This window comes from Alnus glutinosa, chromosome 1 (genome assembly GCF_958979055.1).
Source record: "Alnus glutinosa chromosome 1, dhAlnGlut1.1, whole genome shotgun sequence".
NCBI classification, from domain to species: Eukaryota; Viridiplantae; Streptophyta; class Magnoliopsida; order Fagales; family Betulaceae; genus Alnus; species Alnus glutinosa.
The window spans coordinates 47,221,184-47,239,457 of NC_084886.1; the positions used below are offsets into that span (position 1 = coordinate 47,221,184).

The 18,274-nt window shown below is 41.6% G+C and overlaps 2 protein-coding genes across 2 annotated transcripts; one reads left to right on the plus strand and one right to left on the minus strand.

The window, feature by feature from the left end:
* The first annotated feature begins 3,555 nt into the window (after positions 1-3,555).
* On the plus strand, positions 3,556-5,640 carry LOC133860913 (pentatricopeptide repeat-containing protein At1g19720-like). The gene has a single exon (XM_062296581.1). It carries the CDS (start codon positions 3,556-3,558, stop codon positions 5,638-5,640), a length of 2,085 nt encoding a protein of 694 aa, XP_062152565.1.
* A 2,496-nt stretch (positions 5,641-8,136) lies between these two features.
* Positions 8,137-18,076, minus strand: LOC133854069 (uncharacterized). Its single transcript, XM_062290101.1, has 3 exons — positions 17,643-18,076; positions 10,226-10,738; positions 8,137-8,733 (listed from the first exon to the last, which is right to left on the minus strand). Exons 1-3 carry the CDS (start codon positions 17,880-17,882, stop codon positions 8,524-8,526), a joined length of 963 nt encoding a protein of 320 aa, XP_062146085.1. The 5' UTR covers positions 17,883-18,076; the 3' UTR covers positions 8,137-8,523.
* Between the last annotated feature and the right edge of the window lie 198 nt (positions 18,077-18,274).

Consider the following 18,274-nt stretch of genomic DNA (forward strand, 5'->3'; position numbering starts at 1 on the left):
CCCCAACAGTTACCCCCCAATTCCCTTATCCAAAGCTTGCTTGAATAATGGGAATTCCATGTCTAAGGAAACCCGATCTTTGTCTCCTTCTGAAAACCTGCTAACCTGCAAAACCCGAGGGTTAAATCTTACCCCCCAATTACCTTCTTGTTTTTCCTTAGGGTTTTCTCCCTGTATCTTGAAAAACCTGCAAAACCCGAGGGTTAAATCCGACCCCCCGAGAAGTTTCTTCTTGCTCTCGGCTGGGACTGATCCGAGAGTTTTCTTCTTGCTCTCGGCTAGGACTGATCCGAGAGGCTCCTTCTCGGCTAGGACTGATCCGAGAAGTTTTTCTTGCTCTCGGCTAGGACTGATCCGAGAGGCTCCTTCTCGGCTAGGACTGATCCGAGAAGTTTTTCTTGCTCTCGGCTAGGACTGATCCGAGAGGCTCCTTCTCGGCTAGGACTGATCCGAGAAGTTGTTCTTGCTCTCGGCTAGGACTGATCCGAGAGGCTCCTTCTCGGCAAGGACTGATCCGAGAAGTTGTTCTTGCTCTCGGCTAGGACTGATCCGAGAGGCTCCTTCTCGGCAAGGACTGATCCGAGAAGTTGTTCTTGCTCTCGGCTAGGACTGATCCGAGAGGCTCCTTCTCGGCAAGGACTGATCCGAGAAGTTGTTCTTGCTCTCGGCTAGGACTGATCCGAGAGGCTCCTTCTCGGCAAGGACTGATCCGAGAAGTTGTTCTTGCTCTCGGCTAGGACTGATCCGAGAGGCTCCTTCTCGGCAAGGACTGATCCGAGAAGTTGTTCTTGCTCTCGGCTAGGACTGATCCGAGAGGCTCCTTCTCGGCAAGGACTGATCCGAGAAGTTGTTCTTGCTCTCGGCTAGGACTGATCCGAGAGGCTCCTTCTCGGCAAGGACTGATCCGAGAAGTTGTTCTTGCTCTCGGCTAGGACTGATCCGAGAGGCTCCTTCTCGGCAAGGACTGATCCGAGAAGTTGTTCTTGCTCTCGGCTAGGACTGATCCGAGAGGCTCCTTCTCGGCAAGGACTGATCCGAGAAGTTGTTCTTGCTCTCGGCTAGGACTGATCCGAGAGGCTCCTTCTCGGCAAGGACTGATCCGAGAAGTTGTTCTTGCTCTCGGCTAGGACTGATCCGAGAGGCTCCTTCTCGGCAAGGACTGATCCGAGAAGTTTTTCTTGCTCTCGGCTAGGACTGATCCGAGAGACTCCTTCTCGGCTAGGACTGATCCGAGAAGTTTTTGCCTGCAAAAGAAACAACATCAACGGGTTCCTGGTCCCTAGACCGGGAACACTCCGATGCTTAAGTCAGCTTTATTCATTTATTCTGAAAATACTTATTCCCAAAATCTGGGGAATTTTCTGTCTAGTCTGAATTAAAAATAAAAGTCTAGTTCTTTGCAAATATAAATACTAAAAAATAAAAGCAAGCCTGAAATTCCCGAGAGTCCTTTTTATGGGATCACGGGCAGATACTGCTGTTGCCTCGGCTCTCTATGCTGTGGGCTTCTGCTTCTTCGGTCCTCTCTTCTTTCTATGTCATCTCGGGGAGCATTCTCTTGATGCCTTTCGTCTAGCTGAGGACGGTCTCGGGGATAATAATCCCGTGGCTGTTGATCTCGGGGCTGATAGTCCTGATGATTCCGAGGCCTGTTATTTCCTTGATGGTTCCGTCGCTCTCCCAAGAACCGAACTAGCTTGCCATTCTTTATGAATTCTTCTATTAACAACCTTAGGGTTACGCACCCCTCGGTGTAATGACCTGCTTGTTTATGGAAATCACAATACTTCCCTGCATTCTTATAAGGAGGATCACCTGGTATCTTTTGTGGTTCCCGAAACGCCGGATCTCTCTTGATCTCCATGAGGACTTCTGATATCTCGGCATTGAGAGGTGTAAAGTTGTAATCTTTGAACTTCTTTACCTGTCTCTGCTCTTCCCAATCAGCTTTCTTGAGTTCTTTCCTTTTCTTTTCTGGGGCTGTCTCTCGGGGTAGTCTAGAACTGGCCATAGACTTCAGCGTCTCTTCCTGATTGATGAATTCTTCTACCTTATCCATGAGGCCCTGCAAGGTACTCGGTTGCTTCCGGATTAACTTATTCATCAAAGGCTCCTCGGGTGAAATTCCCTGATAAATGGCAGCAAAAATCATATCCTCGGTCGGATCTTCGACCGTAGCCTTCTCTCGGTTGAACCGAGCCATAAACTCCTTAAGACTCTCATCGCCCTGCTGGTGCAATGATAGCAAATATCCCGAAGGCTTCTTCCTTGTCCGGAAAGCCAAGAACTCCGTTAGGAATATCTTGGACAATTCCTTGAACTGATCAACGGAATTCGGGGGCAGCTTCCTGAACCAGTCTCGGGCATTCCCCGAAAGAGTAAGAGGGAAGGCCCGACATGCTACTTCATCGGGTGTCCCGTGAAGGTCTAGATGAGCTTTGAAATTCTCTAGGTGATCCAAGGGATCTCTGTCTCCTGTATAACTTAGAATTTGGGGTACCTTAAACTTATCGGGAAGCTGATAGTCTGCCACCCGTCTGGTGAAGGGTGAGTCTGTACCCATTAGGAGCTTGTCCACCATTACGGATCTGCCTTTGTCCTTTCTTTCCATCTCCATGTCCGTGCACCTTCTCTCCAGCTCGGCAATAATTCTGCTCAGATCTCCTTGACGGTCATCCTCCCTCCGAGGATTAATGTTGCTATTGTGATCTTCTTCCTCACGCTCATCCCTGTTCATCTCGGGATTGGGCTGTCTCGTCCTCATGCGTAACAATTCTGCATTTAAGTCTTCAATCTGGGCTTCCAACGCTGCTATGCGATCTTGATCTCCACCCCCCGGGGGAGGGTTCGGTGGAGGCTGCAAATTATTCTGAATAGCCGGTTCCTGTGGGGCCACGGGCTGTCGATTGGTCTGGCTTCCGGAACGTGTGTTCATCACCATGCTGGATCTTCTTTTTCTTTTATGAGGAACGAATAATCGTTTCCCACAGACGGCGCCAAACTGTTGGTACAGTTTCCGGTATGGTGTGAATCTGCACGTTCCTTTGATGTTCTTCACGCTTCTTAATAACTCTGCAAAACAACAAAACCTAGGGACCCTTCCGGGGGTCCCGCTCCGATGCCTAAGTTAGCTTCTGTGAGAAAATAATGCTCTATGCATAAAATTGAGTCTTAGTTTATACCTGGGGTATGGGCCTATTTATAGGCATAGAGGTGGAGTCAAACCTGGATTAGGACTCCTGCTCCTTGTTGATCTAGAACTGCTGTCCGAGTTCTAATTGGACTTCAATCCTTCACTAGACTTCTAATTGGATATCCTCTTAGACTTCCAATCTGATATCTTCTTAGACTTCTGATCTAATATCTGTTTGGACTTTATTAGACTTTTGAATCTCCTCTTTGGATCGGGTTGAGTGAGATTTATCCCCAACAGGAATTTTGGTCGTGACAATGCAATAAATTTCACATATTTGTATCATTTGTAGCCTCATCGCAGTTCGCACGCACCGGCAAAACCGTAGAAACTGAACATTTTGAATCGTATCTTTCTTTGCAATGGCAGTTCTACAGAATGGTTTGCTTCCTTTACCTGACGTTTCGTTCTCTCGTAAGCTCTACAGCTTCCAACACCAGACACCCAGTTTCAGATTTCGAGCCCCAGCGGCTACTGTTAATGGGTTCGACGCCACAACCCAAAGATACCCAGAAGGCCAGCTTGCTTCAATCGCCAGCAGAACCACCAACCATTTTGTTTCTAGCTCAGAATTTGACACTGACATTGATCAGAATCTTTCGCTGCTGAAGAGTAACTGCTTGTCTGATTGCAGACAAGTCCATGCTCAAGCTGTGAAGCTAAACGCTTTTGAGTCTAATAGTTTGATTGGAAATAAGCTGGCAATACTGTACTCGAAGAAGACGGAGTCTCTGAAAGTTGCCCGTAAGTTGTTCGATATGATTCCTGAAAGAACTGTACCTGCTTATGCGGCGCTCATAGGGGCGTTTTGTAGGTCGGAGGAGTGGGAAGATCTTTTTTTAGTGTTTGGGTTAATGGTTGATGAGGGGATGCTACCAGATAAATATTTGGTGCCCACGATTCTCAAAGCATGTTCCGCGATACAAGAGTTGAGGATTGCGAAAATGATTCATGGGTATGTGATTAGGAAAGAATTGGAGTCGGATGTTTTTGTTGGAAATGCACTTATTGACTCGTATGCGAACTGTGTAGATTTGAGACTATCAAGAAGTGTTTTTGATACGATGAAGGAAAGAGACGTAGTTTCGTGGACTGCCCTTCTTTCAGCTTACATGGATGGAGGCCACATGGATGAGGCAAAGGAGATCTTTCGTTCCATGCAGTTGAATGGAGTGAAGCCTGATTTGATTTCTTGGAATGCAGTTGTATCAGGCTTTGCACGGAATGGAGAGATTGGCTTGGCCTTATTATCTTTGGAAGAGATGCAAGAGAGAGGGCTCAAGCCAAGGGTTAATTCTTGGAACGGAATAATCTCCGGTTGTGTTCAAAATGGATATTTCGAAGATGCTTTGGACGCATTCAGTAATATGTTATGTTTTCCGGAGGATCCAAATTTTGTTACAATTGCAAGTATCCTACCGGCTTGTGCAGACTTGAAAGATCTGAACTTAGGCAGGGCTATTCATGGATATGCTCTCAAATGTGAGCTTTATAACAATATCCATGTGGAAGGATCATTAATTGATATGTATTCCAAATGTGGGTGGACCGATTATGCAGAACAAGTTTTTGTCAAGGCAGAGAATCAAAACACTGCTATGTGGAATGAGATGATTGCAGCTTATGTGAATAAGGGTAAAATGAAGAAGGCATTAGAGCTTCTTAGATTAATGGAAAATGACGGGTTAAGACCTGATGTGATAACCTACAACACATTGCTTGCTGGGAATGCAAGAAATGGGCAAAAGAAGGAGGCATACGAGTTGCTGTCTGAGATGGTCCGGATGGGTTTCAAGCCTGATATTGTATCCTTTAATGTTTTGATTTCTGGTTTTCAACAATCTGGGCTTAGTTATGAAGCTCTTAAATTGTTCCAGGCCATGCAATCCAATGATCGCTTTCTTTATCAGGCGCTCATTCTGTCGACTCGACCAAACTCCATCACAGTTACTGGTGCTCTTGCAGCTTGTGCTGATCTCTATTTCTTGCGTCAAGGGAAGGAGATCCATGGATACACATTGAGGAATGGGTTTGAGTCTAACATCTATGTCTCAAGTTCCCTGGTTGACATGTACACAAAATGCCGGAATATGGGTGTTGCAACTGAAGTGTTCAGGAGACTAGAGGACAGAAACACAATTTGTTGGAACGTTTTACTTGCAGGCTATGCCAGCAACGGGCAGCTGGAAGAGGCTTTTCAACTTTTTAATGAGATGCTGCTAGAAGACCTCAAACCAAGCTCCATTACATTTTTGATACTTCTCTCTGCCTGTAGTGATGCGGCAGCTCTTAGAGTAGGGAGAGAACTTCATGGATACATCATAAAGAATCAGTTTGAGGACTTCGATAGTACTGTTGGAAGTGCTTTGATTGGCTTGTATGCCAAGTGTGGTAGCATTGTGGAGGCCAAATCAGTGTTTAACTCTCACTCACATGATCATATGTAGAGCTTTTAATCCCTATTCACACATTGGATCATAGTGGAAGTGTTTAATCACCACTCACAAGATCATATGTTGAGCGTTTAACCCCGTTCACACACTGGGTCACGGCGCAAGCGTTTTATCCCCACTTACAGGATCATATGTCAGGTGTTTAAACCTTGTTCACACACTGGATCATAGTTTGACTCTGAAATTGTAGATGATGCTCTATGGAAGTCAATGATCTCTTCTTATTCAATTCGTGGAATGTCCAAAGATGACACACAGAATTGGTTTTTAATTAGATGCAATTGGGAATGTTTTATGCTACCTTTGAGTTTCTTTTAACGTTTGAAGTGGTAATAGCCCAACAATTTGTATGTATAAATTGTTATTTCCATCCCAAAAAGTTTTGCCAAGTATTTGTTCAATTCAGTGGCCCGACGACCTTCTGATAGATGACTGCCCGAATAGAAATCTAAATCATTTGGCCCCCTCTCCTACAAACATGCTATTGAATTTTTTGTTTATATGATCATACATTCATCATACTTGGCCAAATATCAAGATGATTGAATACTGAAAATCATCTCATCTAAAAATATTAAAAAGTGGATTTGTTATATTTAAAATCTACTAAATATATAAGTTTCGGATGTATGGTAAAAAATATCATACGTCTATAATCATAGGCATATGGATGATATTTAATTCAATTATAGACGATAAAATATCAATCCAATAAAATAGTTATTGAGTTTAATTTCATAAAGAGTTACATTAGATGTATATATACATCTAATATCATTTACTATCCAATTGAAAACTCATATTTAGTAACGAAAACTATACATCCCTCCACGAAGTGACACCCCTATTTGCGGTGTCCCTCAATCTACTATTAGGGTTGCAATAGTAGCCATTTCACGTGATCTAAAATGATAAAAATATCCTATATAAGATAAAAACAAAAAACAAAAAGGCAATAAAGTTCAGGAAAAAAAAAATAATGGAAAGGCAACCCATGGCTTAGCCGTAGGTCACTGCTGATCCCTTAGATTTTTTTTTTTTAAAAAAATAAAATAAAAATTTGGGGGTATATTTGTACTTTAATAAATTTTATAGGAATATAATAGTCATTTTAACATCGTGTGCAGGTCGCTCGATGCAATTGCCATCTAACTTAATGGAAGGAGTTCATTGCTGCCTCAATTATAGATTGTGAGGGACATTAAAAAAATTGAAAGATTGAAATAACATTACAAATTTGATGGTAATTCGAGGAGGTAAATGTAGTTTTCCCATTTAGTAAATAAAAAAATTATAATTGAGTATTTATCAGATAAAATGGTTTTGATAAGTACGGTGAACCTTATTTTTCTTCTAAGCAATATGGAGAACAGGTTACAAGGAAACAAAATTCAAGAGGGGGTAGACTCCCCCAACAACAGAAACAAACGAAAAATACAGTGCTTGAAAATAATACAAATTAGAACTAGCAAATTGATCAAAAAATGACTCAGTCATTTGTATCTTGAGCTAAAAGTCCAGAAATGAGCCATTTGATGCGGTTTCTGAAGCGGGCCAAGAAGCTGGCATGCTTGATGTCCTATGCAACAACAACCTAAAAGCCATCGTCGAAGGAGGAGCACTGGAAATAGTCGGTTTTAGAGCCGTAGAAGAGAATGAACAAATACTCTTGAAGAAAAGGTCTCCACTTCGAAATAGGCATCGAACGGCAAGCAGACAAAAACCCATAAAACAACACAACGCCACAAATACAAGCACAAAAATAATCACAAGACTGCAACTCTAGTGGAGAGGGGTGGAGTGTCGAGGCACTTGAGGCCCATGCACGGGAGGAGAGGCATGAATGGTACAGCAAGGAGGCCGGTGGTGGCGGCGCCGGGGGGGCATCTAATTAGGCAGCTGACGGAAGAAACTATATTTAAGTTGAAAAAACCCAAATATACTTTCCAAGAATGGTGCGTGGGGCGCACTCCAGGTGGAAAATGAACGAGAGGAGCGGAGGCCAAAGAGGGTAAAAAGAAGCCAAGATTGAGGAGGTGGAGTTGTCATTTAGGAAGGCAAACAAACGAAAAAAAACTAGGGAACAAAAACAACAACAAAGAAAGAAACACACAAGTGCGAGCTTCTAACTAAGAGTTGAGAGCTTCTCTCTCTAAAAAAAAAAATAGAGATAAGTTTTCTAACTAAGAGTTGAGAGCTTCTCTCTCTAAAAAAAATAGAGAGAAGTTTTCTAACTAAGAGTTGAGAGCTTCTCTCTCTAAAAAAAATAGAGAGAAGTTTTTCATTTCCAAGTGCGAGGAAAGTTTTTGTGACAATTTTTTTTTTTTTTTTTTTAACTTAAAAATTGGAGGTCCTCCTGAACTTAAAAATTGGAGAGAGAGAGAGAGAGAGAGAGAGCTTTAAGGGTGGAGGAAGAGAAGTTCATGAGCAACAAGTACGGTGAACTTGTGAAGTATAATCTTCAACAATATATATTGATCCTATCAAAAAGAAGAAAAAAATGATGGAACATAATAAAAGAGTTACATCAAATGTAACCTCGACAAACACACGTGTTTGAGAGTGTGTGTATGTATATATAAATATACAAATACTGTCGTGACAAGCCACGTGTGATACTAACATTTTGCCCACATGAATGTTCTCTGAGATACAAATTGAGTCATCGCCATCTTTTGAAAACAAATGTGTATATGAGCCTGGATGTGGCAAATCAAAACTAACTTGTAAAGCCTAGATGCCCAGGAACTAAATTTGCCCGGGCAGAACAAGAAAAAAAAAAGTTCAACAAAGCTTCACAAGCTGAAGAAAATACCAGGTAGGCTGCTTATAAACTGGATATACTGGGTACATCAAATTAAGCTTGTACTGAAAAAACTATTGTTCATCCACTCCTGCGGCTGCTGCAGGTTGCTCGGTGGATTTGTCAGCAGCCACAGGGGCTTTCTTACTACCAGGTCCTACAGAAACTTTAACCATTGCCGGTCTCAAAAGCCGGTCCCCAAGCAGAAACCCACGGCAGAATTCTTGAGTTACAATCCCTTCCTGAAACTCTTGAGACTCCTCACGCGCAATGGCTTCATGCAGCTATAACAAAAAAAAAAAATGGAAGCCAACAGATGAAGTTAGATGGCATGGAAAGGTTTATCAAGTTGCATATCAATTCAGATTATAGTGACTAACACTGCATATTACAAGCTCAGTTACTACACGATAGTCATCCTTGGCAACTACACATTTTATTTTATGTTTCATGATTTGGGACACCTCCTTGTCTAAGAGGGGTAAACTTCCCATACGACAAGAGAATTAAACCCTAAACAATAAGAGGCTGATATGACTTTCCCATGCATAAAGATGAAAAGGATGTCCTACTTTCTTTTTTTCTTTTTTTTAATGAATAAGGAAGGTGTCCGCGCCAATGCCAAACAATTGATGCAGCTATTAGATGGTTTATATTGTTTAATTAAAGTCGAACAGTTGATGTAATTATGTGACTATGAACGTATGAAGTATGTTTATGTTTACAGCTCTGGTATAAATATTGTCTATGTGATGTTATAGATAAAGAAAGAAAACAAAAATTATAGCATTTTTTGCTGCAAGTTTAATGTCAGGGATTAATAGTAATGCCTCAAGGTATTTATAAATGAGTAATGTTACACACACTCCCACTTCTCCACACTCATTTCTCCACACCCTTAGGTGGCTTTAAAACTACCATTGGATTAAAATCCAATGAAGATCCATATCAAAGCTAATTGTGGTTTTAAAAGTCACCTAAGGGGGTGGAGAAATGGGTGTAGAAAAATGAGAGTGTGTGTAGCATTACTCTTTATAAATGCCTAAATACTAGGGGGAGTTACAGATGAACTGCCTAACAGATGAATTTCCCGGGGAATTATTACAAGATAACAGTACCTCTTCACATTTGAGTAAGGGGAGGTCCTGGGTTTGACACGGGAGGGAAGGGATTTGAGAGTGGGAAGGCAACCCCTCATTTTATAGACTTCTCTTGTAGTTCGATGAAAAGGACTGTACTAGGAATTTAATCAAACTACAGGACCCTAAGAATCCAATCAAAAGTGAATAAATCCCCAAGTGGTAAACAGTTAGAAACCAGCAACTCGCATAATCTCTCTTAGCCAGACCAGAGTACTCCTGCCTTATGGATGGAGTTGCATTATTCAATTGACATAGGAACTAAAACCTCACAACAAAAGTAATTAGCAAACAGGCATTATTGAACCTTTCTTCTCTATTTTGTCACTCAAGACCTCAATCTTCTGGTTGAAATTTTGATACCTAATTCCCAAAAACACATTTTCTATGCAAGATCTTTCCACCTCTCTCATGAGATTGACAATAAAATCCTAAGATTTAGCCTCACTTTTGTGAAGGGCCCATACAAGATTTGCATCTCAGGTTCCTGGATGTGTAACAGAAATGAACATCAAAATCTCTTATCCTTACATACTTTAGAATGGTTCACAAGCATGAACAAGCAAGCAAGAAAAAAGACAATATAAATACTAACAGAAAACACAACTGGTACATGTATCAAAAGCTTTCCACTTACCGAGGGATCAAAAGGCTTTCCTATTGTTGCTACAGCAGCCACACGCAAGCTCCTCATTATCTCCACGAATTGCTTGTATATACCTTGATAACTTGCATCAATATTTTTTTCCTTTTCTGTTTCTGGTTTAAGTTGTTGCTTGGCTCTCTCAAAATTATCCACCATAGGCAAAAGACTCTCAATTACATCTCCTTGGGCATCAGACCTTATAGTATGTCTCTCCTTCTCTGCTCTTTTCCTATAATTATCAAAATCTGCTTGTAAGCGGATATATTTCTCTTTTCCAGAAGTCATTTCCATTGATAAAGCAGATACTTTCTGGGCCAATTCATTCTTCTCATTTTCTATTATGTGTATCCTGGCCTCAACATCAGATACAGTCTTTTCATCTCCAGCAAGAATAGCTTCCTTGTAAACTTCAATGAGGATCTTTAAATTGGATTGATGTTGTTGATCTGCTTCATTTTCTGCTGTTTTTAAATCATTTTGACTAGCCTCCTCTACACCATTTGTCTAGGTAAAAGAAAATTAAGAAGAAAACAAAATTGTCTATGAATTATGTCGGTAGAATAATTAAGTTAAAATTGCAATTTAAATTCATGCCCGCTGCTAAATGAAAATGAGACTTCCAATGGATATTTACGCTCGTACTGTTGTATTTAGTATCAATAGGAAGTGAGAAAAAAGCATGGATGATATACTAAAAAAAAATTACCCATATTCAAAATAAAAAAAGAGCAAAATTAAAAGGAAAAAAAATGAATATTCAATATATCAAAATTAGGATTTCATAATCATATGGAACCAACCCAAAACATAAGCTCTTGGGTGGTGGGAGGGACATGTAAATGCATGTAAAATTGGGAATACAATTAAGGAGATGAGTGATATATTGACTAAAGCATACCAACTACCTGTACTGGATATCATGGCATTCTGCATTCTTAATTTTGAAATTTTACATTTGCCCTTTCCTTTCTCTAACTAGAGGAATTTTATTTACTCTACATTATCAGTAAATATTATGCCATCAAAGCTATATAGGAAGATCAAAAAAATATATCGCAAACCTCAACTCATTTTTTATCAAAATGCTCACATTGGCCCAACTCCCCCTCGTGTGCATCCTTTACAAATCCAAAAGTGTCACACATACAAAAGTTGCCCTAATTGTGGGCCACATAACGCAACTACCAAACCAGATGTGCCAAATACCAAAACACTCATATCAACGGAAGCTAACCATAGCTCTGATACCAATTATTAGGGAGAGAAAACGCCTTGGGAGTTCACCAATAGTGCATTAATACATTAATATACATATTTGGACACCACTATAACCCAAACGCCTAAGCTAATGGGCTTGGGTTCACTTCAGTACATTAACTACTCACTTTCTTTATATTTTCTCAATGTGGGACACAACACTCACAACTTACTTTCCTTTGGATCGTCTGCGCCTGTGGATATAGACTTGTTAAGTCAAACGTCAAACCACGTAAATCTGGTGTCTTGTGTGATTGGGTTATTTTATTCCGATTTCTTTTCCGCTTCTTTGGTGATCCTAAATTAATTTGTATCGCAACAAGAATAATAATATTAGAGGAAAATGGGGAAATTTTTCCAAATTTGATAGGTTTGAGGTAGGAGTTGGCTACCGAAATTGATTTTGACAAGAGGCATATTCCTGAGTTTTGCCACTTTGCAAGGAAAGAGATGCATTATGGAGTGGTCATATTGTAGTTTTCACTAGAATCTGAGACTTATTAGAGTGGTGCAAGATTGAGAACTTAAATCCTTGGTTTGCTTTCTTGAAGAAGTATACTCTACCAGGATGGTCAAGTGGGTGAGGACAAATGATTTGGATTCCTGCTAGAAGAAATAGAGTTTTGAGGTCAAAAGTAACTGTCAGGCTCTAGGGTTGGAGGGCAACATAGTTTTTTCTTAGATATCCATTTGTCATATATACAGCTCTAACAATAGTGGCATTTTTCACTTGAATAGCTGCATTGGGGAAGATTTTTACAACAGATAATTTGAGAAAGCATGGAATAGATATTGCAGATTGGTGTTGCATGTGTAAAATCAAACAAGGAATCGGTGAGTCAATTATATTTTCATTGAAAAAACCTCTAGGAAATGTGGACTCTTGTATTTTGTTTATATGGGATTAGGTGAGCCATGCCAGATCGATGGTCAAACTATTGGCATGGCTTCTAGGTGGATAACGCAGTGTTGAAAGTTGGACAGTAATTCCTTTGGGTATGATGTGGTGCGTTTTGAGAGAAATGAATGCAGACACTCTTTTTTTTTTTTTGATAAGTAATGATAGTTTTATTGAAAGCGTAAGGCGCCCCTACGTACACTAGAAGTATACAACAGGAAACACCTAACTAGAAAGCGAAAAAGAAGCAAGAAATTCAGCAAAGCTGATAGATAAAGGGTACAAATAAGCCATTGACCAGACATACAAGGTATGGAGAAACAACTCTAGCACCTCCTCTAGGGAGCTATCTAGATTCTCAAAACACCTAAGGTTTCTTTCTCTCCAAATACTCCAAAAAAGGCAAATAGGCACCATCTTCCAAGAAGTAGCGCTCCCAGATCTCCCAGACTTTCACCAACAAGCAACTAAGTCAAGCACACTCCTAGGCATGACCCACGAAATACCAAAGCGGGAGAAAATGTTGTTCCATAGAGCTGAGGCCAGATCGCAATGCAGAAGAATATGGTCCACTGATTCCCCATCCCGCTTGCAAAGACAGCATCTATCCACAATAATTATGTTCCTCTTCCTAAGATTGTCCAAGGTAAGAATTCTGCCTAGAGCTGCAGACCAAGTGAAGAAAGCTGCCCTCGGGGGAGCCTGAGACCGCCACACACACTTCCATGGGAACCGAGTACCTCCAACACACATCATAGAACCAAAATATGACTTCACCCTGAACACACCTTTCTTGGACGGGACCCATTTAAGACAATCTGCCTCTCAAAATTCACCTTGGTAGAGCCCAGCACCTGGAAGAAAGAGGCAAAAACATCGACTTCCCAATCATAAGCCTCTCTAATAAAGCTCACGTTCCATTGAATGGACCCGCCCAAACTCTCCAAATTATCAGCCACTGACGCATCCTTCACCCGAGCAATGCCAAAGAGATCAGGAAACACTTCTTTCATAATCGAATCTCCACACCACAAATCATGCCAAAATCTAATCCTGCTCCCATCCCCCACCTCCAATCTAAGGAATTTGGAGAAATTCTCCCAACCTTTCCTTATAAACTTCTACAACCCTACTCCAAACGCCCCAGTAACCTCTCGGGAGCACCACCCACCCCACAAACTTCCATACTTGGAGTCCACCGCGACTCTCCACCAAGCATCTCTATCCATGCCAAATCGCCATAACCATTTACCTAGCAATGCGCGATTGAACTGAACCAACTTCCTAATGCCAAGCCCCCCATTCGAAATTGGAGTACAAACCTTCTCCCAACTCACCAAATGGTATTTAAAATCTTCACCCATTCCACCCCAAAGAAAATCGCGTTGCAACTTCTCAATGCGAGAAGCAACACTCACCGGTATAAGGAACAGAGACATGTAGTACGTAGGTAAGTTAGAGAGCGTACTCTTGATAAGGGTCACTCTCCCTCCCTTAGAGAGGTATAACCTTTTCCAACTAGCCAACCGTGTTTCAACCTTCTCAATAACTCCATCCCAAATACGAGTAGACTTGTAAGGAGCCCCCAATGGAAGACCCAGATACATCACAGGCAAATAAGCAACTTCACACTCTAAAATGTCGGCTAACCTTCCCACATTAGCGACATTCCCCACTGGAATAATGCTGGATTTGGCCAAGTTAACCTTAAGACCCAATACAGCCTCAAATAAGAGCAAGAGACTTCGCAAAGACTGAATCTTGGAGGATCTAGCATCACAGAAAATCAATGTGTCATCAGCGAACAAAAGGTGGGAAAAAGAAGCATCGCCCACTCTGAAACCATCCAACACACCCCCACTCACTGCCGCAGTAATCATACGACTCAGCGCCTCCATAACAAACACAAACAAAAGGGGAGACAAAGGGTCTCCTTGCCTTAGGCCTCGGGAGCTGCTGAAAAAGCCGTATGGTGAGCCATTAACTAGCACCGAAAACTTTGCAGAAGAAATGCACCGAGCTATCCACGAACACCATTTTCCCCCAAAGCCGCATCTCCTCAACATATACAACAGAAAATCCCAATTAACGTGATCATAAGCTTTTTCTAAATCCATTTTGCAAACGACTCCCGGCTCCCTTGATTTAATACGACTATCAAGGCATTCATTCGCAATAAGGATTGGATCAAGAATCTGCCTCCCTTTGATGAAAGCACTATGGGATTTGGAGATAACCTTGCCCATAACCGTCTTCAATCTGTTGGCCAAGACTTTAGCAATAATCTTGTAGATATCTCCTACAAGGCTTATGGGCCGGAAATCTTTGAGAGACAAAGCTCCTGGAGTCTTAGGAATAAGAGAAATAAAAGAAGCGTTCAAACTCTTCTCAAAATCTTCTCTAGCATGAAACTCAGAAAAAACCTCCATGATGTCCAAGCGCACCACCTCCCAACAATCTTGGAAAAAAGCCATAGTGAAGCCATCCGGACCCGGCGCTTTGTCGCCATTAAAAGCAAACACTACCTTTCTAACTTCCTCCTCCTCAAAGTCTCTCTCCAACCACCTTGCTTCAGACTCTAAAATGGCATCAAAGGAAAGATCATCCAACCGAGGCCTCCAACTGTGCTTCTCAAAGAAAAGATCTTGATAGAACTGAACCACATGCTCCCCTATCTCTGCCGGATTAGAAGAAATGGAATCTCCAATCAATAAGGAATCAATAGAGTTATACGTTCTGTTTGAATTGGCTATAGAATGGAAGAATTTTGTGCATTTATCTCCTTCTTTCAACCACGTCACCCTGGACTTTTGCCTCCGGCAGACCTCCTCCATCAGTGAGCATCTCTCTAACTCACTGACAACCTCCAGCTTCTTTTGAATTTCCCCCTCAACCAAAGCCCTACTGTCTTCCACTGTATCAATCGCCTGAATCTCCTCAAGAAGCTTTCTCTTGTTCCTCTCCACATTACCAAAGGCCTCTACATTCCACGTCTTCAAATTAGATTTGAGGGCCTTTAGTTTACATGCAAGCACAAAGCTAGGAGAGCCATGAAAAGAGAATGAGTCCCACCATTGTTTCACCAACCCCACAAAACCATCCACCTTGAGCCACATATTCTCAAACTTGAACGGCCTACTTCTTGCAGAAGAATGAGCACAATCGAGGAGAATGGGAAAGTGGTCAGAGAAAAGGCGGGGAAGCCTCTTCTGAGACGCCTCAGGAAACCTTTCTTCCCAATCAGGAGAGACAAGAAAACGATCAATTCTGGACCAAACAGGAGGATCACATGAGATCGACCACGTATAAGAACCTCCAACGAGCGAAAAATCCATAAGACCCTGGTCAGAGATAAAATCACAAAAGTCCCTCATGGCAAACACACTACCATCTCCAGATCTTTCGCTAGGGAACCTAGTAATATTGAAATCTCCCCCTATACACCAAGGCAAACTCCACCAACTCATAATCCCAGCCAGCTCATCCCAAAGACCCCTCCGATCAACCCTGCAATTCGAACCATACACGCCCACAAAACCCCACTCAAAGTGATCATCAACATTCCTGAAAAAAACTGCAAGTGTGAAACTCCCCACGCACACATCCACCTTTTCCACCACCCTCTTATCCCACAAGATAAGGATACCCCCTGAAGCCCCACTAGCATCCAAACAACACCAATCCACATAATTACACCCCCAAAGACTACGCACAAATTTCCTAGAAGGATCCTTAACTTTTGTTTCTTGGAGGCAAATAAGATCCACCTTCCAATCTCTGAGCAAATTGCAAATCCTTAAGCGTTTACGCCTATTATTCAGCCCCCTTACGTTCCAAGAAAGAATCTTCGGCTTCATGGCACTACTACTAGCCCCCTTGCCCTCCTCTTACCGCTACTCAATCCGGAACCTTTGGCATCATAGTTAATAGAGCTCTCCAAATTCTTAATCTCCCTCTTACCCTTCGTGCGTCCTTTACCCAAGCGACGCTCCTCTTTTCTCTCCTCTTCTATACAAGTCAGAAAAGCTAACAATTGCAATTTATGCCCCACGAACGTCATCCCAACAATGGGATAAATCTCGTTAGCACTCTGCATCACCCAGTCCGAGTACCCCAAGCCACCCAAGTCTAGAGAGTAGGCATTGAGAGGAGAACCCACATCAACAGCCCCTCCCCCCTCCTTGAACTCCACCAAACCAGCATCCCCGGGAGTAATGCTTCTTGAGGCCTCACCCAACAATCCAACCTGCAGACCAGAGGACACTGAGTCCACCACTGGCCCCCCCATCCACTCACAACCTTCCCCTCCAGCACTACCAAAGCATGGAACAATCTCCATATCCACCGTTTGATGCCCAAACACATTCCTTGTCAACTCCCGAGGCACACTCAGCATATCCACACTTCTCAACTGCGAAAGTGCCGAGTCCTTCACCCTCACTAGACCATCCTCTAAACACAAGACAGGGATATCACTACAATTCAACTGCTCCTGTTTTCTAAGCAGAAGCTTTTGTTTTCTAAGATATCTCTATGATTGGACGGCAGCTATTAGTTAACTCTCCTTTTCGAACTTGAAGAAATTCTTAGATCTCTTGAATTTTAGATATTAGTTTTTGCTTTTGGGTGTTCCCTAAACCCTAAACACTGTTTAATGACATTTATTATATAAAAATATAAATAAATAAACTTTTTATTTATAAGTAAATCAATCTTATTAAATGCGCAAGAGGCCAAGTACACACAGAATATACGAGTACTATTACAAAAAAATAAAAAATAAAAAAAAATCGCTCCTACAAAACCTTCACGCATCAGCTTTGGCCAATTGGCCTTAAGTTACCAAACAAGTTAACAGATCTGTATAAAAACTCACACAGGCTTAATCCAGAAGTAAAAATGATTTTTAACGAAGTTTCGCAATCAAAGAAGTTTGATACCAAGCAATCCTACTAATTTGCTTTGACTTGTAAACATACTTTGTGCACTCCAAATGTGGATTAAATCCAAAAGTAATCTTACCAGAGTATATAAGCTTTAAGACCATTCAAACAGACAAAAATTGCATACACGGATTCATCTCTCACACGGTATGAAAACGACTAACCTATAGAGTTAAAGAATGATAAATCCTCAGCCTCAAATTCTGAATCAGAATAATAACTATAGCATTATATTTGCTCGAAAAACAACTGGTAACAGAGAGAAATTAACAAGCATTAAGCAAAAAAATAAGGGAAAAGAAAGGCGTACGGTGGGGTCGGAGTCTCCGGCAGAGAGATGGGATTCGAAGGAGCGCCTGCAGTTGGCATTGTTGGAGATTGGGGATGGTTTGGCGAGAGGAAGAAACCCTAGAATGGGTTTGCAGAGATGAGGCCCATGGCGGTAATGGAGGGGCTGAAAATGGGATAGGGTTTTGGAGGGCTTTGGGGATGAGAAGGAAGCAGAGAGGCGAGGAGACAAGAAGGAGTGGTTAGAGAGATAGACAGCCATTAACAGTTTCTTATTTGCAGTAAGTGTAAGACAGAAATGAGCTTGCGTTTCTACACGTTATTTGTAAGGGTGAGCTTGCGGCGGGTTTCCGTTGTACGAGTGGATTTGGGTCTTCGTTTCCATTTTCTTTCTTTCTTTCTTATCAATCCCTTTTTTATTTCCAGAAACTTCATTTTCATAGACAATCATCGATTACCCTATTGGAAAATAGTAAAGCCCAAGTCTCCTTTTTTTTTCTTTTTCTTTTTTGGTTATTATCAGGATATGCAAAATGCAAGTGAAGTGGGTTCATGGACTTTCTAGTTTCTTCTCAAGAACTCGCGATTTGGGACCTTTTTGTTTTTGTTCTATTTTTCTAACTACACTTAACATTTTTTTTTCTTCCATCTATT